Raw genomic sequence first — 26,591 nt, forward strand, 5'->3', positions numbered from 1 at the left:
ACACCAGAATAACCATATTCATTCCTTGCTAAATGATCCATTAAGCCAGAATATTGAGCAGCTCTTGGTTGACTTTGATAGCTTTTAATGAAGTTAAATAAGCAACCGTCAACTTTTACGTATGCAATAGACTTTTCTATTTATTTTGAATTTTATTCAATGAAGATTTGGAAATTCACAAATATTTTTTAAGTCGAATTATTGATATAGATTTCAATGAAATAAAATATACTGTAAATCTTTTAATAAGGAATAAATATTTATTTAAACCATAATTATTGAAACAAAGTATTTTACTGCATAAAAAAAACGGTTATGGGGAGAAGGGTTAACTATTTTGAACCTTCACCTAAATAGCGATTTAATGAAAAAAAATTAATGGTCTTGTTTTAAAATAAGGAAAAAAAAATCTTTGATACCGCTATTGTAAGAATCATGTTGAAAGCCATTCTTAATATGGGGAGGGGGTTAACTATTCTGAAACTTCACCTAACAATGTAATAAAAATAAAGGAAAAATTCTTTAGTTAAATAAAATATACTGAAAATCTTTAAATAGGAAATAAATATTTCTTTAAATAAATTAAATCGTAAGTAATGAAACAAAGTGTTTTATTTCATATTAAAAAAAATTGTTGTGTCCATTTTTTATAGTATTTAAAGATGTATGCCCTGTCGGTGGGCATTAGAAGATGATGACTGCCTGTAAAAGAAGCAAAATAAAACGAACAAAACATAAGTAATAACTATGTAAACAACGTGAAGCTGCATAAATGTTACAAAATTATTTGATTCGGCATTAAATAACACGAAAAAGGATTGATATGTCGTAAAACAAAAACAAAACAGAACAAGACGTAAAATATGTTTTGACTCTGTGTTATTCAGTGTATTTGCGAATGGTGACTTTGGTGATTTATTTAATAAAGTCATTCTTGACTTTTGTAACATTTATTCCTAAACATATTTTTTGTTATGTAAGGCTCACTCAAAAGTAAATAAAAATAAAAAAAATGAAAAGATAAAGTGGCACAGTAAAAAAAAAAAAAAAAAAAAAAAAAAAAACGAACTCGTAACGTTAAATGTAAAAAATATATTTATTACTGAATAAAATAGAATAAGTGTTCCGTACTACAGAAGACATCGTTAAAAATGTAAGTAAAATACTATACTATTTAAACTGTGGAACGATACATTCTATTCATAATTGTCTTTAAAATAATCCGGAACCATAAATAGACAGTTCATATATATATTTTTTTTCAGGAAGTTTTGGGAAATAAAAGGGTTTAATGATTTCTAACTAATAAAGATTGAACAATAAAGGGAGATAATTCACATTAATTAATGTTTGCGATGATAATGACGCGTTTCATCAATTAATGTTTACGATGATGATGACGTGACACCATACGGACAAGCATATTAATATATAGATAGTCTGAAGGACTATTGCGTACTTTTTTAAAGAAATTATTTATATATATATATATATATATATATATATATATATATATATATATATATATATATATGATTTTCAGAATGTGAGAGATTATATACAATAAATTCCATAGTCAAACAACGTCACAGCCCACAAGAGCCATGACAGTCACCAACTTTTTGCTTTGTATCGAATACTTATTGCACCGACTCTATCTATCTATCTATTTATCTATCTATCTCTTTCTCTCTCTCTCTCTCTATATATATATATATATATATATATATATATATATATATATATATATATAGAGAGAGAGAGAGAGAGAGAGAGAGAGAAAGAGAGAGAGACAGACAGACAGACAGACACATAGATAGATAGATAGATAGATAGATAGATAGATAGAGTCGGTGCAATAATTATCCGATACAAAGCAAAAAATTGGTTTATTTTTATTACACGGAAACAAAAATAATAACAAAATGCTATTCTAATGTATTTCTGTATGATAAATACAAATCTGGTATCAAACATCTTATATAATTATGCATTCACTAGATAATTACATAAATGTCATATCTAAGGTTCAAAAAGTATCCAACATACACAAAAAATAGTATTAGTTTCTAGTAATATGGCCTTTACTCGCCATAACAGCTTCCAAACGTTTGGGATACTTACAAGATTGTCACAGATGTTAACTGGAATTTTATTCCACTCTTCTTGGCAGATTCTCTTAAGTTCTGTCAGATTTCTTGGATCTCCCTTTTTGTACTATCAACTTCAACTCTCGCCACAGATTTTCAATTGGGTCGAGGTCATGTGGTTAACTTAGCCATCCCAATACCTTTATTTCCTTCTTCCGAAACAATGCGGTAGTTGCCTTGGCCGTGTGCTTGGAATCGTTGTCCTGCTGAAATATCCAACCATTAGGCAAGTTCAAATCCTCTGTAGACTTCGATAGATTATCGTCAAGTATAGCCCGATACATTTGAGAATTCATTTTCCCTTTGATTATGTGAAGTTTTCCAGGGCTGGCTGAAGAGAAACAACCCCAAACCATTATACTTCCACCTCCAAACTTCACCGTAGGGATGGTATTCTTTGCGTCAAACGTTGAGTTCTTCTGTCTCCAAAGATGACTTGCATTATTTCGACCAAATAACTCAATTTTCGTTTCGTCTGACTATAACATTTTATCCCAAAAACTTAAAGGTTTCTCCAAATGTTCATTGACAAATTTCAGACGATTCTTGATATGAATCGGCTTTAACAAAGGAGTTTTTCTTGGTTTCCGCGATTGGAATCTTCTTTTGAAGCACTGTTCTAATTGTGTTTTTGCATGCACGTGTTCCGGATGCTTCCAATGTTTTCTGGGGCTCAGAACGAGTTATTCGTGGATCCTTCTTCACTTCACGGATCAAAAGTCGAACCATTAAAAGTTAGACATTTTGGAAGGACGCCCTGGACGTAGCAGATTTGAAGTGCACTGGTAGGACTTCCATCTACGAATCGTGTCACCGACGGTTAAAATATTCAACATTGTTGAAATTTTTCTATACCTGAACCATCCATGTGTAGCTAAACCATTAATTTCCTTGTCTTTTCCCACAATCCTCTAGTTTTATACATTGTATAAACAGTGCGACTAAATTGATCAAAATAAATAATACGCCGTCAAGAGTTATCGGGATATATCTGGAACTATCACATGACAAATATTTGGCTAATCAAAACTTTTTTCTTTGTGTTGGATGCTTTTTGAACCTTAGATATGACATTTATGTAATTATCTAGTCAATGCGTAATTATATAAGATTTTTGATACGAGATTTGTATTTCTCATACAAAAATACATAAGCCCACTTTTACGAAACTAACAGTTATTCATACCTTGGAAATTACTCGTATGCCGGATTTTTGGACGTTATTTTCGTTTTCAGCACCCCTGAAAACCTTTAAAAGTGGTAATTTTAAAGGATTTCTCGAGGGTGAAATCATTCCTCATATTTACCAAATAAAGAAAGAATGCAAGATGAAGTTTTACAGTGAGTAAATGTGCTTCATTTTATAGCTTATAATTAAAAGCGCTGAACAATACAAATGAAGAGGGGGCGTAAATATTCTTCCACCTTACAATTGAATAAATAAAATAGCATGAAAGTTGAATTTAATCTGAAAACACTAATTACAAATAGTGCGATACAAACAATGCATAAGCACCAAATTTTAAAGTAGATATTGATCTCGGATGCATATGGTGGCGGAGCGCGATACCATATGCGACCATATGCCAGCATAACTTGGTGCTTATGAATTTTTTAATATGAGAGGGTTGCGAGTTGGCAAACGACAAAAACAACCTTAGCCGTATCTTAAATTTTTACGCGGGGTGGGTGCATACATTCTACCACCGGGTAGAAAGCATGCCTCCACATGCATGCTACTCCTGGCGGGTTCTGCATTATAACGCAAGGGTAGAGGCATAGATTATCAGCTCGACGGTTGAGTTGCTTGTCTAGCCGGACTGATTATCTGTAAACAAAATGGACAGTACTGTTTGTGGAGGACGAATATATATATATATATATATATATATATATATATATATATATATATATATATATATATATATATACATATATATATATATATATATATATATATATAACATAAAAAACATCTTCTAATTACGTGATTTCCTTGGATTTTACTTGTGCAAATGGAAACTCAATTAACTTTCTTGGAGTTATATATTTGGATTATACCGTCATTGGATTATTTACCTTTCATCAGACTATCCATTCACGTGTAATCACCTTTTTCTTCGCCATATTCCCTCCGCTCCACTTTTTGTTATCAAGTAAGATCTTTGACTTACTTGTTGTTTCATCAAATACTTTTGTATGCAAAATCCGATTCCGCATTTTGCTAATTCCTACCCCCTGATGAGAAGGAAAATATTTCTTCGAAACTCTGCGGATTAAGGACTATCCACTTATCAAGTCTTTCCTTTTCAGATTAAATATGTTTTTAACTCTTTTTCAAAGTGGTTTTTAACAAGTTTTATTAACTGTTTGCCCATATATATATATATATATATATATATATATATATATATAAAATGGGTTAAGAAATTCCAACGAAAGAAAGATGTATATTTAAATAAGGGAGTAGTCACCAACAATGTGCATTTTCTAACATTATTTTATTATTCCGTGTCTTGGTTTTTCATTGGGAATTATGTTTGGATCATTGTAATAATGTTTTTAAGTCATTGAAATCGTTTTTACGCGCGTTTCAGACGTTCTGTGATGCATCCTCGTCAGAAATTATTTTCAAATGTGTAAACTGCATTCTTTATTTTTATTTTTGCATTTTTTTTTTATTCAAAGCTTCTTTAGACTATATATATATATATATATATATATATATATATATAATATGTATATATGTGTATATATATGTATATATATGTATAGATATATTTATATATGCATATATATGTATATATATTCATATACATATGTATATATATATGTATATATATGCATATATATATGTATATATATGTATATATATGATTATACACATATATATACATATATATACATATATATGTATATATATATATATGTATATATGTGTGTATATATATGTACATATATGTATAAACAGATATGTATATATATGTGTGTGTGTATATATATATATATATATATATATATATATATATATACATCAATATATATATATATATTGATGTATGAACTGTTGTTGCATGTACACCAATTAATAAAAAACTTGTTATTCTTGGTGATTTCAATGCCCGTGTTGGGAAAGACTATGAGACCTGGAGTCCTCTTGGCCGCTATGGTATCGGTACCATGAATGCTAATGGCCTTAAGCTACTAGAGCTCTGTTCAGAATTTAATATTGTTATCTGTAACACTTTTTTTCGCCGTAAACTGAAGCACAAAGCTACTTGGATACACCCACGTTCAAAGCATGGTCACCTAATTGACTTCATCATAACTCGAATCGAAAACACGACCATCGAGATGCATATGCTGTTGGTGTCATGCGTAGTGCTGAATGTGACACCGATCACAAGTTGCTGAGAGGAAAGTTTAATTTACGAATCCGTAAGAAAGACATGCGAGAGCTTCGCAAAGGTTTAATTGATGGTCTTAACCATGACACACAGCTGGAAATGCAATACTTGTGAACGAGTGCTTTTGTCAAAAGCTGGCTACGTCAACCACAAGTCGCACAAAACTCATGTCATGTTCATGTCAACTTTGCACCTATTAGTCCGAACCAAACGATTTGTTTAACATGCAATAAAGTTTGCAAGTCTATTGCTGGTTTGAGTAGACATGTGATTGTTTATAGGAATACCCTTCAACCTCCAGAGGAAGCCAACTCGATGGAAATTGCTCAATTTGTATGTCACATCTGCGTCAAGATGTGAAAATCTGCGGCGGGAGCGCAGAGTCATCTGAGATGGCATGGACGAAAAGATTGGGAGAACTCAATGTGACGGCGATCAACTGGAAAGATGCAGCAATCATCATATGTGTGTGTGTGTGTGTGTGTGTGTGTGTGTGTGTGTGTGTGTGTGTGTGTGTGCGCGCGTATATATATATATATATATATATATATATATATATATATATATATCCTCCACAAACAGTACTGTCCATTTTGTTTACAGAAAATCAGTCCGGCTAGACAAGAAACTCAACCGTCGCGCTAACAATCTATGTCTCTACCCCTGCGTTATCATGCAGAACCCGTACGGAGCAAGCGAAATGTGAATGTCAACAAACGAATTTAGGTAAAACTGGAACCGGAAAATGACACCGGTAAAAATTGCACCAGTAAAAATGGTAAAAGTGAATAAATAGGTAGAAATTCTACGTTGACAACGGAAGTTCGAAAAGTGCAGGTTCATTCCTCTAGTTAAAAATAGAGCTAACCCTCCCCCCTCCACACACACACACATAAAAAATTAAATAAATATTTTTTAATAGGCACTTATACTGGTAGGGGTGGGGGCTAGTTTGTTTTTTGTTTTTTTTATATACAATCACGGTCAACAATGCTTCTGCTAGTTTGAGCGATTCTTTTAGCGAGCCAGTGTGATAAGTCTTTGTGGCGGTGGAGATAAATATATACAACTTAATTGCTTCTATATCCACTCTCTTTCCTTCCTCATAATTTATAACCCTAGCTAAGCCAAGCATCTCAAGGAAGGACTGGCATTTATTTTGTTTGTCCCCGTTTATGTCCAGAAAGCTTGTAATTTTTATTATCTGCTAAGAGGGCCCTCATCAATATTGAACCAAAATATAGTTTGGGGGGGGGGAGTTTTTCTCAATAGAGAATGATTTTCAAAATGACCTTATTATTTCAGCACGTTCCGTACTATTCTGCAAAAGTACCCAGAACTCTAATAATAGCTAATTTTCTTTCACAACAAAAACGTTATAATTGCGAATTGGGGCAAAATATAAACAAACAAAATCAAAACAAAAGCATCAATAATTTCAAAAATATTGGCAAACCAGAAGAGTATCCGATTCAAAGTGAGCAGCAAACGGTGTTTGATCAGATCCTGTCCCTGATATTAAACTTCATCAGTAATATAACTTCCGGCAAGAGTTTTAATTTTCTCAAGTTTACTTATTTATTGTTAGGTGAAAGTACAGAATCATCAACAAAGAACGCCTCTCTTCAGGTTATGCAGATTATTTTAATGACTTGAAAATAAAAATAAAACAAAATACTAGTAGAAATTCGCGCAATAAACGTTACCGTAACATTTATTGGGTGAATTTCTACTAGTAATTTGTTGTATTCTTATTTTTAAGTATTTATCGAGACTTCAAAGCCGGCGTGTCGGTCACTTTTTTCTTGTTCTCAAGTAACACTTAACACTTGTAATTTGTAAAACAATTTTGCCAATTTTCTGTAATACGAAATTTTTTTAAGTAAAAATCTTTTTGGTGCAAAAAAAATTAAAAGTAGTGGCCGCCAGTGATTAAATCATTAAATTAAGTTTCCATTTGAAAGACTTAAAATAAATTAGTATGGCAGCAGGAAAATTTTATTTATGCTTTTTCCCCCAGATTATTATAAATAGATATATATTATAAAATAATGATTAAATAAAACGTTAAAATTTCTTTTTCTTTTCGGTGCTTCTACAGGTTTGAACCTAACCAAACACACTTTTTCCAAACTCAAGCTAAGGAAATCACCCCTATTTTAAACTAGAATGGTAGCTTAGCTCGCATTTCTCGGACGGTACTAATTTTTTGTTGTCAAAGTGCCACTTTTACCAATTTACAAAACAACAAACCTTGAGTTAAATTGTAGCTTTTTCGGATATTTAAAACGGGACAGGTGCTAAATTTATAGCTCTTCAGTGGAAAGTACCATTTACCTAATAACAAAATGTAGACACAATCCAGTTACTATTTCACTTACAAGTTTTTAAAAAAAAATTTTCTTACTATGCATGCATGAAAATGGTTAAAGAAAACGTTTTATATAAACGTTAAGATGAAAGAGATTTAATTTACAATTTATCACTTTTCAAAGTGTATTTTTATAAACTCTATGAAGGTACAAAAAATTAATTAATCTTGGATATATTTTATGTTCAATTTGAATACAATTTAAATTTATCTATTATTTAGCGATTAATGATATAGATATATAATTTTCAACCAAATTTTTTTACATATGTTTCTCCTTTTACTGTCACTCAGCAACCATATCATTGTATATAATTTCAAAAAAAACAAACCTTCGAATTTCAAAACAAAACTTTTCAAATCACTTTCGTCTAGTGCAAAATTTTTAAATCCTCTAAAGAAAACATGAGTGTTTAGAATGAAATAATGAACAGATTTTATATAGGTTTCATTAACAAATATTCAGTGCATAACGAGAAAGATCGAGATAAAAATTAAAAAAAAAAAAAATAGAAATTTAAAAGACGGCTAATTATGTCCTTGCAAAGCGAAAAAGCTTAGTTCTTAGAATATAGACATAAAGTAGAAAATAGTTTCGATATGTGTGTGAATGCTTATACGAGACAACCGTCGTTACAGTGGTCGCCGTAGATACAAGTATTTTTCGTCGTGCTCCGTGAAGGAAATCCATTAATATCCACTGAATAGTCGTGTTAAACTCGATTCCCGGTCCCCGCGGGTTTCGACAAAAGGAAACCGTTCGGCTTGCCTTTGCATGCTTCAACGCGCCGGATAAAATGAATGAGTAATGGTGCACTGGGCGTGTCAGTAGATATTACTTACACACACACACACACACACACACACACACACATTTCTCCCCTTCCAACCTATTAACCCTTTGCAATCTTTTAATGGATTTCCTTTGCTAGGCTATTTTTTTCTGTTCTCCCTTAAAAAAAAAAACACGGGTGATTAATGGCAACATCCTTACGTTGATTACTTTTTTAAATCACACAAAGGATTGCACGAAGAAAAAATGGCGACGCTAATAGAAAGCATTCACATAAAAATATTAAATCAGTGTTTTCTTTATTCCCCATCTTTCCTTCTTTGTCCCTTTCTCTCTTTATATATATATATATATATATATATATATATATATATATATATATCGAGATATCGAGACTAGCTGTACATACCCAACGTTGCCAGGTCGAAACGTATATGCTATATGACGCCATTTGTCATATATGATGCCCACTGCTATGATATCATATATGACGTTATAGTATATATATATATATATATATATATATATATATATATATATATATATATATATATATATATATATATATATATAAGAAAATTAAAACTGTAAGTTGACTTTACAATCAAAATTTATTGTTCGACTGAATACTCCAAAAGCAATTTACAAAATCCTTATTCCGCGGTGTTTTAAAGAATCCTATTCTTGTTATTCTTCTCATCAGAGGACATAAAGAAATCAGCAAATAATATATATATATATATATATATATATATATATATATATATATATATATATACGTATATGCTATGACGTCATTGTGACAAACATACAGGAATACGGCTCTGTTCTAATAAATTTCTTTCTATCTATCTATCTATCTATCTATCTATCTATAACTCTACGGTTCCAGATAAGCATTGTCTGAAGATAGAGGTTTCAATCCTACCAAAGCAGGCCAGAGGATAAGTTGGCCAACATTTTCTACCTATATAAGAGCCAGGTGTGTCCAAGGATGGAGAATTGTTGCCACATCTGAGCAGGAGCTGCTAGACAGACCTTATCCAGCCTTGACAGAGTTCAAAATAGACTTCGTAGTCTCGTAAGGGATTCCCTTTTCTCTTCCCTCTAACCTCTGTCTCTGCTTTATCGTTATTTTCGTGGCAAGTGCTCGTCTGGGCTCCAATCTATGGTCCTTTCTCGCCACACTTTCACAAGAAACACGCGTCTATCTGAAACCACTATCAATAATTTCCCTCACTCTTTATCTATGCCTAAACCTAAACGTAGATTCCATGAACAAAGCTTCTTTCTTAGAGCTGACGCCTGTTGAACTCTGTTCCGTTTTCCTTCTTTCCAGCTGACTACAATATGGTCGTCTTCACGTCCAACGTAAACAAGTTCTTGATGAATTAATCCAATTTACCAAATTTACACTACTAACGATTACTATGATATTATCCGATTGACTACTGTACACTTTTAACCCTTATCCTCGAGTAGCCTCTGAGCCTTGATAAGTGGTGACTCTTACATAAAAATAAAAACAAACGTGGTGAGACTAGAGCAGTCATTGAAGTCAGTAATTACTGGCGATAAGTTACAAGACTCAGCAGTCCTATCCTGTCGCGGTTAATCACCTGAAGAAGGCCGGGGGATGAGTTGGCTGAAACGTGGTGAAGCAGCAACAACCATGAAGATGAGGATAACAGTACGAAAAAAGAATGAACGCACAAAAGGTTTTATGTTATACAAGCTAGTCGTTGTGTAAAAATATTTCAAACTTTAGAGAAAAGAAGCAAGTATTTTTTTTTCATACTAGCAGTTCAGCCCGGCTTTTCTCGAGCCCTATGTACTGTTTATATATATATATATATATATATATATATATATATATATATATATATATATATAAAGTTTTAAAAGTTTGACTCTCATGTCCAGGTAACCAACATCTAAAATTTCAAGTATTTAGACCCAAAATTGTCGGAGGAGTTTGATAGAACCTGCAAAGGTCAACTCTTTCAACTTTGACCTCTTAGCAGCCAAATTTTCGCCAAAAAACTGATTAAAAAGCTTGCTGCATGTCTGAATACACTTTATGTAAAATTTCAAATGTTTAGACCAAAAATTGGTTGAGTAATTTGGTAGAGACCGCAGAGGTCAAATTGTTTTTAACTGTGACCCAATTTTGACCCCTTAACATTTATTGTTTTGGGCTCAAATCAATTTAAAAAGTTCGATCCATATCCAAGTAACCTACATCTAAAATTTCAAGTGTTTAGACCTAAAATTGGTGGAGGAGTTTGGTAGGGTTTTCAAAAGTCTAATCGTTAAACTTTGATCCTTTAACAACCAAATTTCTGGCCGAAAACTGATTAAAAAGTTTTTCCCAAATCTCAATTACCCTTATTGTCAAATCTTGAGTCTGCAGACTAAAAATTGACAGAGTAGTTTGGTAGGGAAATGCACACACACATACACACACAAATACAGACAGACAATTTTACTTTTATAGATATACTAGCATGTGTGCCCGGCGTTGCCCGGGTATTTGGAGGTGTATGCTGAGAAAAAAAAGCGGTCAATTTTTTTTAATTCGACCCCTATTATGACCCCTCTGTTTTGGGCTCAACTCAAGTTATTCAGTCAGATCCATGTCCAAGGAACCTATATCTAAAATTTCAAGTGTTTAGATCCAAAATTGTTGGGGGAGTTTGGTAGAGTTTTCAAACGTCAAATCGTTGAAGTTTGACCCCTTAATCACCAAATTTCTGGCCGAAAACCGATCACATCAATTTTTCCGAATCTCAGTACTCTGTATATCAAATTTCGAGTCTGTAGACTAAAAATTGACAGAGTTATTGCGTATGGAAATGTACACACACAGACAGACACACAGATACACAGACAGACAGATACAGACACGTTCACTTTTATAGATATATAGATAGATTTTCCTGTCCATACGGTTTTGTCATCCATCTTGAATTTTAGTTTAAACGAGTTTTTGTATAGTTTTATCTCCAAATCACTATCAGACTTCTATCTTGAAAACGACATGAACAAAACCATGATTATCCTTTTATAAATAACAAGAAATATTTGATTAAAGATGGAATAAGTTAAGATGAAATATTACCACCGTGATATGTCTGCATGTAGAGTATAAGTAACCGTTCATTTCGAGGTGTTTTGTTTATCTGTTTAGGCGTGACTTATTACCGACAGCTCTGACGTCAGCAGATAAACGACACTTATTGGGCGTTTTATTAACGTAGATTGTGCAACAACCAGCAAAAGAAACGATTTTTAAAATATAAAATATGATTTCTTTGGTGAAAGCGTTCATCACGAAAAATATTCAGTTTAAGAAAAAATGTGTGTGTGTGTGTGTGTGTGCGTGTGCGTGTGTGTGTGTGTGTGTGTGTGTGTGTGTGTGTGTGTGTGTGTGTGTGTGTGTGTGTGTGTGTGTTTTGAACGTGCTACATGACTGCTTGCTACCAATGCAATAATAGCAAAAGTTAAAATACAGAGTGCGCAAGAATTTTTGTCAAGAAATAAGAATCAGTTATAAATGTTAACTGTAATTTATATCCATATGGACATGATGTTTATTGCGAATTAACATAATTATAGATGACACAAATGCGTCTCAGAACACAAAGGTATACAACACATAAATATAGACACAGCTACATATAAATACACAAACACACGCGCGCGCATATATATACATATGTGCGTGTATATACATATATATGTGTGTGTGTGTGTGTGTGTGTGTGTGTGTGTGTGTGTGTGTGTGTGTGTGTGTGTGCATTGTATAACTTTTAACGGCTTAATTCTTAATCTTCAAATTCTAATGTTAACTTTAATGGATGCCCACTATAGTGCGCTGGATTATTCATTGTTGGATGTTTGGAAGAAAAATTAGATAAAATGAAAGAAATATCAAAACGTATCAAACATCTTTATAATATTCTGCTTATTCATTCCTTAGTTATTAAATACGTTACGATTTGGGAAAAAAGGCCAGATACAATTTTTTAATGTTAAACTGGTTCGAAAAAAGCCAAATTCGCGAAATTTGGTTTTAAAAAGGCCAACCTGGCAACGCTGAGTAAGAATATGAGCGTGACTTTCCCTTGAAGAAGCCTCGTTTTCAAATATCATTATAATAACAGATGATCATTGTTGCAATGGTGTGAGAAAGGAACTCGTAGTATTTCGATGTGCAGCGTTTTTTTTTACCTAAAAAAGAAGTCAGTGAAACGTTATATAAGGAAGAGAACATTCGAAAAAAAAAGGGCAAAAAAAGAAAAGCATTTTCTGCCTAGAGGTGCTGGACTGAAGAAGTAAATTAAAGATTGCCTCTTACAATATGATTTTATTATTTGTATTGAACTATGTAGCACAATATTATTCTTTCTAATGTCTCTGTACTTAATACTTATTAACGTAGCTAATTTAGGTTAGTTCTATAGTTAAAATAGAATGGATAATTATTCTGGAACTGGAGAAATCAATTTTACTAAAAATTATTAGCAGCAACAATAATTGTGATCGTCTACACGTCCACCCACGCACATTATGATTATAGGCAACAGTCGCTTCAGCAAATTGCAACTTATGCATGCCCCGCATAAAGAAATATCAACGTCAAACTTGAACAATATTTCAAATAAGAACGCTCATCATTTTCTGTTTTTATTCTACTTCTTTTTAATTAAATCTATTTTTCTTTAAGAAACACAAATTTTGTGTGATTCAACATTTTCCTTAAATGCATAAATATTATAAATGCCATAATTTTAGCTTAATAAAAAAAACATCGTCAAATATTTTTAAAAGTAGCCTACGATTTCATAAAAACTGGTCTACTTGGTACTGTTATATTGTAGAGTACAAGGGATGAATTATGTAAAAATTGGCGTACGAGATTTGTGTATTTTGGTGAGGAGGTTTTGTTTCTTATTTTGTTTTTGTTTTTGTTTCTTTGTTTTTGTCATTTTTTGTTTTTGTTTCTTTATTTGTCATTTTTTGTTTTTGTTTCTTTGTTTTTGTCATTTTTTGCAGCCTTCTGATATTTTTCTACTTTATTCATTTTTCTGACATTTTGATTGACATTTTGATTGAAATTTTGATTGATATTTTGATTGATATTTTGATTGATATTTTGATTGATATTTTGATTGATATTTTGATTGACATTTTGATTGACATTTTGATTGATATTTCGATTGATATTTTAATTGATATTTTGATTGATATTTTGATTGATATTTTGATTGATATTTTGATTGATATTTTGATTGACATTTTGATTGACATTTTGATTGATATTTTGATTGATATTTTGATTGACATTTTGATTGATATTTTGATTGACATTTTGATTGATATTTTGATTGATATTTTGATTGATATTTTGAATGATATTTTGATTGATATTTTGATTGATATTTTGATTGACATTTTGATTGATATTTTGATTGATATTTTGATTGATATTTTGATTGATATTTTGATTGATATTTTGATTGATATTTTGATTGACATTTTGATTGATATTTTGATTGATATTTTCATTGATATTTTGATTGATATTTTGATTGACATTTTGATTGACATTTTGATTGACATTTTGATTGATATTTTGATTGATATTTTGATTGATATTTTGATTGATATTTTGATTGATATTTTGATTGACATTTTGATTGACATTTTGATTGATATTTTTATTTGATATTTTGATTGACATTTTGATTGGCATTTTGATTGACATTTTGATTGATATTTTGATTGATATTTTGATTGACATTTTGATTGATATTTTGATTAATATTTTGATTGATATTTTGATTGACATTTAGATTGATATTTTGATTGACATTTTGATTGATATTTTGATTGATATTTGGATTGATATTTTGATTGATATTTGGATTGATATTTTGATTGATATTTTAATAGATATTTTAATTGATATTTTAATTGATATTTTGATTGATATTTTGATTGATATTTGGATTGATATTTTGATTGATATTTTTATTGATATTTTGATTGATATTTTGATTGACATTTTGATTGACATTTTGATTGATATTTTGATTGATATTTGGATTGATATTTTGATTGATATTTTAATTGATATTTTGATTGATATTTTGATTGATATTTTAATTGACATTTTGATTGATATTTTGATTGATATTTTGATTGATATTTGGATTGATATTTTGATTGATATTTTTCTGACATTTTGATTGATAGTTTTCTCACATTTTGATTGATATTTTGATTGATATTTTGATTGACATTTTGATTGATATTTGGATTGATATTTTGATTGATATTTTGATTGATATTTTAATTGATATTTTTCTGACATTTTGATTGATAGTTTTCTCACATTTTGATTGATATTTTGATTGATATTTTGATTGACATTTTGATTGATATTTGGATTGATATTTTGATTGATAATTTGATTGATATTTTAATTGATATTTTGATTGATATTTTGATTGATATTTGGATTGATATTTTGATTGATATTTTGATTGATATTTTGATTGATATTTTGATTGATATTTTGATTGATATTTTGATTGATATTTGGATTGATATTTTGATTGATATTTTGATTGATATTTTAATTAATATTTTGATTGATATTTTGATTGATATTTTGATTGATATTTTAATTAATATTTTGATTGATATTTCGATTGATATTTTGATTGATATTTTGATTGATATTTTGATTGATATTTTAATTAATATTTTGATTGATATTTTGATTGATATTTTGATTGATATTTGGATTGATATTTTGATTGATATTTTGATTGATATTTGGATTGATATTTTGATTGATATTTTAATTGATATTTTGATTGATATTTTGATTGATATTTTGATTGATATTTGGATTGATATTTTGATTGACATTTGGATTGATATTTTGATTGATATTTTGATTGATATTTGGATTGATATTTTAATTGATATTTTGATTGATATTTTGATTGATATTTTGATTGATATTTTGATTGACATTTTGATTGATATTTTGATTGATATTTTGATTGATTTTTTGATTGACATTTTGATTGATATTTTGATTGATATTTTGATTGACATTTTGATTGATATTTTGATTAATATTTTGATTGACATTTTGATTGATATTTTGATTGACATTTTGATTGATATTTTGATTGACATTTTGATTGATATTTTGATTGATATTTTGATTGATATTTTGATTGACATTTTGATTGACATTTTGATTGATATTTTGATTGACAGTTTGATTGATATTTTGATTGATATTTTGATTGATATTTGGATTGATATTTTGATTGACATTTTGATTGATATTTTGATTGACATTTTGATTGATATTTTGATTGATATTTGGATTGATATTTTGATTGATATTTGGATTGATATTTTGATTGATATTTTAATAGATATTTTAATTGATATTTTAATTGATATTTTGATTGATATTTTGATTGATATTTGGATTGATATTTTGATTGATATTTTTATTGATATTTTGATTGATATTTTGATTGACATTTTGATTGACATTTTGATTGATATTTTGATTGATATTTGGATTGATATTTTGATTGATATTTTAATTGACATTTTGATTGATATTTTGATTGATATTTTGATTGATATTTGGATTGATATTTTGATTGATATTTTTCTGACATTTTGATTGATAGTTTTCTCACATTTTGATTGATATTTTGATTGATATTTTGATTGACATTTTGATTGATATTTGGATTGATATTTTGATTGATATTTTGATTGATATTTTAATTGATATTTTTCTGACATTTTGATTGATAGTTTTCTCACATTTTGATTGATATTTTGATTGATATTTTGATTAACATTTTGATTGCTATTTGGATTGATATTTTGATTGATAATTTGATTGATATTTTAATTGATATTTTGATTGATATTTTGATTGATATTTGGATTGATATTTTGATTGATATTTTGATTGATATTTTGATTGATATTTTGATTGATATTTTGATTGATATTTGGATTGATATTTTGATTGATATTTGGATTGATATTTTGATTGATATTTTGATTGATATTTTAATTAATATTTTGATTGATATTTTGATTGATATTTTGATTGATATTTTAATTAATATTTTGATTGATATTTTGATTGATATTTTGATTGATATTTTGATTGATATTTTGATTGATATTTTAATTAATATTTTGATTGATATTTTGATTGATATTTTGATTGATATTTGGATTGATATTTTGATTGATATTTTGATTGATATTTGGATTGATATTTTGATTGATATTTTAATTGATATTTTGATTGATATTTTGATTGATATTTTGATTGATATTTGGATTGATATTTTGATTGACATTTGGATTGATATTTTGATTGATATTTTGATTGATATTTGGATTGATATTTTAATTGATATTTTGATTGATATTTTGATTGATATTTTGATTGATATTTTGATTGACATTTTGATTGATATTTTGATTGATATTTTGATTGATATTTTAATTGACATTTTGATTGATATTTTGATTGATATTTTGATTGACATTTTGATTGATATTTTGATTGATATTTTTCTGACCTTTTGATTGATAGTTTTCTCACATTTTGATTGATATTTTGATTGATATTTTGATTGACATTTTGATTGATATTTTGATTGATATTTTGATTGATATTTTGATTGATATTTTGATTGATATTTGGATTGATATTTTGATTGATATTTTTCTGACATTTTGATTGATAGTTTTCTCACATTTTGATTGATATTTTGATTGATATTTTGATTGACATTTTGATTGATATTTGGATTGATATTTTGATTGATATTTTGATTGATATTTTAATTGATATTTTTCTGACATTTTGATTGATAGTTTTCTCACATTTTGATTGATATTTTGATTGATATTTTGATTGACATTTTGATTGATATTTGGATTGATATTTTGATTGATATTTTGATTGATATTTTGATTGATATTTTGATTGATATTTTGATTGATATTTGGATTGATATTTTGATTGATATTTTGATTGATATTTTGATTGATATTTTGATTGATATTTTGATTGATATTTTGATTGATATTTTGATTGATATTTTGATTGATATTTTGATTGATATTTGGATTGATATTTTAATTGATATTTTGATTGATATTTTGACTGATATTTGGATTGACATTTTGATTGATATTTTGATTGATATTTTAATTGATATTTTAATTTATATTTTGATTGATATTTAGATTGATATTTTGATTGATATTTTGATTGATATTTTGATTGATATTTTAATTAATATTTTGATTCATATTTTGATTGATATTTTGATTGATATTTGGATTGATATTTTGATTGATATTTTGATTGATATTTGGATTGATATTTTGATTGACATTTGGATTGATATTTTGATTGATATTTTGATTGATATTTGGATTGATATTTTAATTGATATTTTGATTGATATTTTGATTGATATTTTGATTGATATTTTAATTGATATTTTGATTGATATTTTGATTGATATTTGGATTGACATTTTGATTGATATTTTGATTGATATTTTAATTGATATTTTGATTGATATTTTGATTGATATTTTAATTGATATTTTGATTGATATTTTGATTGATATTGTGATTGATATTTTGATTGATATTTTGATTGATATTTTAATTGATATTTTGATTGATATTTGGATTGATACTTTGATTGATATTTGGATTGATATTTTGATTGGTATTTGGATTGATATTTTGATTGACATTTTGATTGATATTTGGATTGATATTTTGATTGATATTTGGATTGATATTTTGATTGATATTTTGATTGATATTTTGATTGATATTTTAATTGATATTTTGATTGATATTTTGATTGATATTTTAATTGATATTTTGATTGATATTTTGATTGACATTTTGATTGATATTTTGATTGATATTTTGATTGATATTTTGATTGATATTTTAATTGATATTTTGATTGATATTTGGATTGATATTTTGATTGATATTTTGATTGATATTTTGATTGATATTTGGATTGATATTTAGATTGATATTTTAATTGATATTTTGATTGATATTTTGATTGATATTTTAATTGACATTTTGATTGATATTTGGATTGATATTTTGATTGATATTTTGATTGATATTTTGATTGATATTTTGATTGATATTTTGATTGACATTTGGATTGATATTTTGATTGATATTTTGATTGATATTTTGATTGATATTTTGATTGATATTTGGATTGATATTTTGAATGTATATTTGGATTGATATTTTGATTGATATTTTGATTGATATTTTGCTTGATATTTTGATTGATATTGGGATTGACATTTTGATTGATATTTTGATTGATATTTTGATTGATATTTTGATTGATATTTTCATTGATATTTTGATTGATATTTTGATTGATATTTTAATTGATAGTTTTCGTACATTTTGATTGACATTTTGATTGATATTTTGATTGATATTTTAATTGATATTTTGATTGATATTTTGATTGACATTTTGATTGATATTTTGATTGATATTTTGATTGATATTTTGATTGATATTTTAATTGATAGTTTTCTGACATTTTGATTGACATTTTGATTGATATTTTGATTGCTATTTTAATTGATATTTTGATTGATATTTTGATTGACATTTTGATTGATATTTTGATTGACATTTTGATTGATATTTTGATTGATATTTGGATTGATATTTTGATTGATATTTGGATTGATATTTTGATTGATATTTTAATAGATATTTTAATTGATATTTTAATTGATATTTTGATTGATATTTTGATTGATATTTGGATTGATATTTTGATTGATATTTTTATTGATATTTTGATTGATATTTTGATTGACATTTTGATTGACATTTTGATTGATATTTTGATTGATATTTGGATTGATATTTTGATTGATATTTTAATTGATATTTTGATTGATATTTTGATTGATATTTTAATTGACATTTTGATTGATATTTGGATTGATATTTTGATTGATATTTTGATTGACATTTTGATTGATATTTTGATTGATATTTTGATTGATATTTTGATTGATATTTTGATTGATATTTTAATTGATAGTTTTCTGACATTTTGATTGACATTTTGATTGATATTTTGATTGATATTTTAATTGATGTTTTGATTGATATTTTGATTGACATTTTGATTGATATTTTGATTGATATTTTAATTGATATTTTGATTGATATTTTAATTGATATTTGGATTGATATTTTGATTGACATTTTGATTGATATTTTTATTGATATTTTGATTGATATTTTGATTGATATTTTAATTGATAGTTTTCTGACATTTTGATTGACATATTGATTGACATTTTGATTGATATTTTAATTGATATTTTTATTGATATTTTGATTGACATTTTGATTTATATTTTGATTGATATTTTGATTGATATTTTGATTGATATTTTAATTGATAGTTTTCTGACATTTGGATTGACATTTTGATTGATATTTTGATTGATATTTTAATTGATGTTTTGATTGATATTTTGATTGACATTTTGATTGATATTTTGATTGATATTTTGATTGATATTTTGATTGATATTTGGATTGATATTTTGATTGATATTTTTATTGATATTTTAATTGATATTTTAATCGATATTTTAATTGATATTTTGGATTTTTGTCATGTTTTACTCTTTGCGGATCACCAATTTTATTTTGTGCCTTTTTGATCTTTTGTGACTTTTTCATTTTATTGTAAATCGAGAATCATGGTTAACTGAGAAAATAATAACGGAACACTCCCAACAAGTATAAAGAATAGGAAATAAGCTTTACAAGACAAAAGATACAAAATCAACAGAATAATTTAGCAATCCCTGTGTTAAGTTAGCAAGTCACACGAGATCTCGTTAGTTCTCGTTCGTTTCATAGAAAAAGCAAACTTTTTTTTTTTTCAATTTTTTTATCAGTTTGTTCAAGCTGGAGATGGGGCATCCTACCTAATGCAAAACATTCACCTGCTATCTTATATATTCCAACCGAGAGATATTTTTAAGATTCTGGCCGTCCCTTTCAGTGCAATTGTTTGAATCTCCTTGCACTTGGTTCGTTGGGTATATTCGTCAGGTAGTTTTCGACATTTCTTTTTCATGGGTCCAGTTACTCCTATAATTACTGAAATGATGGAGATCTTCCTAAGATTCCAGTTTCTTTTCATGTCGTACATTAGACCTTGGTATTTCGTTATCTTTTCCCTCTTAGCCCTGTTCAACCCAGCATCATTTGGGACACTAACTTCTACTAAGGTTGCTTCCTTCTTCTTCTTGTCCCATATCACTATGTCAAGTTTTATGACTCCGTTTCCTAGGTACGTCGTCATAGTGGATGGTATATGATTTATTTCCAAATGTTCTTTCTGGTATTTGTCTCCAGCATTTTCTGCTGAACTCGATATTCAACATTTTACAGATCGTCCAGTGAAGATATTTACACACTCCATGATGCTGCACTATATAGTAGCCGTCCCCAGCAGAACCTTACAGCTGGATGTCAGGTGGCTCACACTCTCTACTTCTGTGTGGCAGAACCTGAACTTGTTATCATTACTGAGATCGCTCATTTTCTTAAAAGCATTGATCAGCATGGAAGTACTATATGCGGCATTTTGACTTTCGTGATTTATATTAAACGTTTTTTATTTTATTTTGTACTAGCGGCGAGTCAAACACAAAATCAAGTACACTCAATATCAAGTACACTCAACATCGTTTTACCATCAACTCTTAACTTGTGAACTCGGAGTATGGGAAATTCCCATATGCACAAAACAAAATCACTGAAAAAACAAAAATACCCTAAGTGTAAGGATAATGAGTAAACGTTGGATAAAATGATGGTTAAAATTATTACGAACTTGCCAGGATTCGAACCTGGAATCGTCTGATCCGTAATCAGACGCATTATCCATTGTGCCACAAGTCCTGTCCATAGGACGAAAGATGTTACCGCGACTGGATAGAGACAGTGCTAAATTCCGTTGAGATGGGGATGTAACTTTTTCGACAATTGCACGAAACGGCCCAAAAAGCCTTATTTCGGGCTTTTTGTGTGACTCGGCGTTGTTCATAACGAACCATATATAGATAATGACAATCTAGGGACTTACGTCTTTCAGGGGAAAAAAGAATTTTTCAATTCGGTGCATCCGTTCGAAATTTTTATTGGTATATATACACACAAATAAATAAATAAATAAATAAATAAATAAATAAACATTTAGAATTTTCTTAATAGTATAGATGATTATTGTACCCATTTCATTTTTGGATGATGTTGTTTGTTTGTTTATTTTTAATTTATGCTTTTTTTATTCTTTTCTAATTTGGACAAATTCTGATAATTTTTCTGGTGTTTTGTAACTTTTACACTGTATACGAAATCATTGTTAGCTAGTTAGCAATCGATATATTATACGGGATGTCCCACTTAGAAGTAGCCCATAAAAATGTAGTAGAGAGGAGGAACATTCTTTTATTGTTTAAATTACCTGTAGCATTGTTTAAATTAGCTGTGGTGTTATAAAAGATGCTGGAAGTGCTCCCCGTTGACATTCATGCATTTCTGGAAACGTTTAACAATGTTTGCAGATACTGTTTGTAGATCTTATCTGGTGATTCTTCTGATAGTGTTGTTAATATTCTCCTTTAGTTTGTCTAGATTGTGAGGAATTTTTGCATTAACTTTTTGTTTTAAAGTCCTCCAAAGATAAAAATCACATGATGATAAATCTGGGGAACGTGGTGGCCATAATCCTCTGCTTAGTTTGATGGGCCCGATGGATGGTGTACTTGGTCCAGAAGGGGCGAGCCTATTGTACTGAACAAACGACAGATAGGAGGTGGATGAGTTACGGTTTGGGGTATGATCTTTGCTAATGGAAATATATGGTTGGAGTGGGTAAAAGGACGACAGAACAGCGAAAGCTACAAACAGTTGCTGGACGTGAAAGCCCTACCAAGGATAAGAAGAGAGATGGGGAATGATTTCGTTCTACAGCAAGACAATTGCAGCATCCATGTGTCAAAACTTATGAAAGGATGGATGGCTAAAGTGACTACTTTGAAATGGCGTGCAAAAAAAACAGATCTAAATTTAATAGAAAATGTTTGGGAACTGCTTGCGCAACTTGTCTATGATGGATCTGAAATAACGAAAGAGGCTCAACTATGGGAACGAATACTAGATGCCAAAAAACAACTAATAGAAACATGAAGAGATGTTATTGTGCATATGTTTGATCATTATGAAGAGAGATTGATAAAAGTTATTGAGAAGAAATGTGATATTACAGACTATTAACAGTTTTTCAACGATGCCCGAAAAATAATGTCGCGTGTTTTGTAAAAAAAATGATGAAAATTAAATATTTTTCCTTACCTAATCGATTTTCTTCCATTTTTATTACAGGTATTCTCTTTATGTTTATGCTATTCTATTGAAGGAATTTCGCCACTCTATGGTAATCGGAAAGTCGAATACTAAAGTGTCCGAAAAATATTGTCGGCTCCCTGTATCTTGTTGATATTAATATAAAATAATGCAATAAAATAAATTATAAAACTAATGAAAAATTATGATATTACATTAGCTAAGCTCATACTTACAAGACTGAAAGAGTAATAAATTGTAAATAAAATAATAATCCGATCAAAAATTATGATAAATAAAATATCAAAACATATTAATTCTATACTAAATATTACAGAGTAGCCTAATGATACATAGCATGCGCTTATATCTACAAATAAATCATAAAATCATGCCTACGTTAGTCAGCTGGGAGTGAAGAACAAAGCGACGTCTACCTCCAAAGAAAACTGAGATACAACACGCCATACCACGTGTGCTATATTCTCACTGAGTCAGGAGAGTACTGGGAGAGAGAAAAAATGAGTTGCCAACAAGGATTTATGAACACTTAAGCAAAATTGGAGTGACAAAACACCCTATTGGACTAACGCAGGGTTAATGAGCCAGTGCGTCGTCCTGCTTAAAGTACTGACCATCTGCACTATCCTGCCGTTGCAATAACAGCAAAAGCTGCTGTTGTAGTACAGCTAGATGCATAACATATATAAAGTCTCATCTGGCAGAACCTGTCTATGTATTGGTACCTCTATAGGAAATACAGGAGATGTCCTTTTCTCTTCCTTGCAACCTCTATCTCACAGAAGAGATGTTGCGAGTTTGTCTCTGATGTATCGTTATTTTCATGGAAAGTGTTCGACTGAGCTTCAATCTATGGTCCCCCCTCGCCAAACTTTCACAAGAAACACTCGTCTAGCTGTAAACACTATCAATAATTCCCCCCACTCTTTATCTGTGCCTAAACCTAAACGTAGATTCCATGAAAAAGCTTCTTTCTTAGAACTGCACGCCTGTGGAATTGTCTTCCGTTTTCCTGCTTTCCGGCTGACTACAATATGGTTGTCTTCAAGTCTAACGTAAATAAGTTCTTGATGAGCCGTTCCATATAAGTTATCAAATTTACCAAATTTTCATTACTAATGATTACTGTATTGTCCAATTTCTACTGTACACTCTTTAACCCTTATCCTTGAGTGGCCTCTTGGCCTTGATAATGTGGTGATGCCTATGTAAAAAAAAATACAATTTGGAGATTTTACTATTTATGTATGACAAGTTACGGCATGACAACTAGCTCCTTCTCCATTCGTGTTATAGTTAGGTACGTAATTCGAGCAACTTGAGACTCTTATGTCAAGAACAACAAGAAGAAATCGGTTTTAATTTAGGCGGACTGCCATGATTTCTTTTTCGCTAAAAAATATAAAAAATAAACTAGATTTTTGTTTTTTTGAAAGACTTAAAGGCAATGTTTAAAAAAAAATACGATTCAAACATAAAAAGAAAAATGTTCCGAAAAGAGAATAAGCAGGGGCCAGTTTTCGTACCTTGCTATGTCTTTGTCGTGCCTTAATTTGTTGTACATAAATAGTAAATCCTCAATTTAAAAATTTTGGAAAATATAAATCTCAGAAAAAATCCAATAATTGTGATAAAAAATTGTACTTTTGGTGGAAGATCACGTCAGATAAAACTACTAATTGACGTTTTCGATTTTCAGTCGGTTATCCTCTCGGGGGATTCATGTACTGGTATCTTGGCAAATTTTCTCCTTTCCTCTTCATATTTGCCCTCACGCTCTTAGACACAAGTAAGTATTGTTTGTTTGTTTTTATTTTCTACTGCCTTGAATGTATGTTTGTTTGGGGAATTCGATCGACTTTTTCGAGTTCTTGATTGCCAAACTGATTATTTTGTATATTTGTTGAGACAAAAAAAAGTCCCAGATTTGAAAGTCCTCTAAAGTAAAAGCGGTGTTATTTAATTTGAAGAACCCTGTCTAATTGATTGCCCTTTTACCTAATCTAAAAATCGCTAATATTACGTTACTTTACTTAAGATATTACGATCGTATTACTAGTCCCACGACAAAGGACGGATTGGATTTCGTAATTTACTCCCGTTTTTTTTTTTTTGGAGGGGGGGCGCAAACATTAGTAATGGTGAATATAAATTTTTCACAAGACATATTTTCCGGAATAACTCTGGTTGTCCTCTTAGGGGCCATGATAGGGGTAAAATTGTCCCTAAATCGTCCATCCGTTCGTTTGTTCACACTTTTCACAATTACCACTCCTTGGATTTTTTAAAATTTTGTACAAACATTAGTGATGGTGAAAGTAAATTTTCCCAGAAAGTATTTTCCGGAATAACTCTGATTGCCCCCTAAGGGTCATGATAGGGGTAAAATTTCCCCAAATCGTTCATCCATCCGTTTGTTCACACTTTTCTCAATTACCACTCCTTGGATTTTTAAAAAAAAAATTGCATAAACATTAGTCATTGTGAAAGTAAATTTTTCCCAGAAAGGATTATCCGGAATAACCTTCATTGCCGCCTTAGGGTTATTCATTATGGGGTAAAATTATCCTAAAATCGTTGATCCGTTCATTCTCAATCACCACGCCTTGGATATGTTTTAAATTTTGCACAAACATTAGTCATTGTTAAAGTAATTTTTTTCATTCTCGTTGGGGGAGACCTTGCATGCTCAGCTTGTTATGTAGTTTCATTATAGTTGAACAAATGCACGTTTGTTTTTAATCACTTTTATTTAATTTTATTTATTATATGTGAAAAATTCATATTTTGAAGCTTAAATTAATATTCATTCCTTTTATTTGCCATTTATTTAAGCATACATACATTTTTATATTCATTTATTTTATTTATTTTACTTTATAATATTTTTTAGGTACTTTACTTCCGATCTATATAATATTCTACTTGTTCGTTCCTTAGTTAGTCGTACGTTACACTTTGAAATATATCTAATAAAATTTTCGAATGCCAACCTGATTTTACCATGGACAAATTCTGCGAAAATTGACTTTTAAAAGTCCAGTCTGGCGACCTTGGGCAAGAATATTAAATCGATTGAACTACGTAGAACAATATGAATTTCTGAGTGTTTATTATTATTTATTCATCTCATTTGGGTCAGTTCTATATTTAAGATACAATGGACACTATTTTTATGGAAATTTTAATAAACTCATATTTGCTGCGTGTTATTAGTCTTTTTTTTCTGTCTGAAAAACTATTTTTTTGCACTATTCAGAAAAAATATTGTCCGTTGATATTTATTATTCCGTGGAATTTCTACAGGTTCTGCT

The 26,591-nt window shown here is 29.2% G+C and overlaps 1 protein-coding gene and 1 non-coding gene across 3 annotated transcripts in view; one reads left to right on the forward strand and one right to left on the reverse strand.

Moving 5' to 3' along the window:
* The window catches only part of LOC145283721 (synaptic vesicular amine transporter-like), a 110,655-nt gene that overhangs the window by 38,699 nt on the left and 45,365 nt on the right, over positions 1-26,591 (forward strand). For both annotated transcript variants that reach the window (XR_013868724.1, XM_080132768.1), the window contains exon 7: positions 24,977-25,066. Coding sequence is in view for 1 of the 2 variants with exons in the window: in XM_080132768.1 (XP_079988894.1) it covers positions 24,977-25,066 (90 nt within the window). In the remaining variant the exon portion in view is untranslated. The remainder of the gene's footprint in view (positions 1-24,976; positions 25,067-26,591) is intronic.
* Trnar-acg (transfer RNA arginine (anticodon ACG)) lies at positions 21,738-21,810 on the reverse strand. The gene has a single exon. It is a non-coding gene; the product is annotated as a tRNA-Arg (tRNA).

This window comes from Euprymna scolopes, chromosome 8 (genome assembly GCF_053919585.1).
Source record: "Euprymna scolopes isolate OS-2025 chromosome 8, ASM5391958v1, whole genome shotgun sequence".
NCBI classification, from domain to species: domain Eukaryota; kingdom Metazoa; phylum Mollusca; class Cephalopoda; order Sepiida; family Sepiolidae; genus Euprymna; species Euprymna scolopes.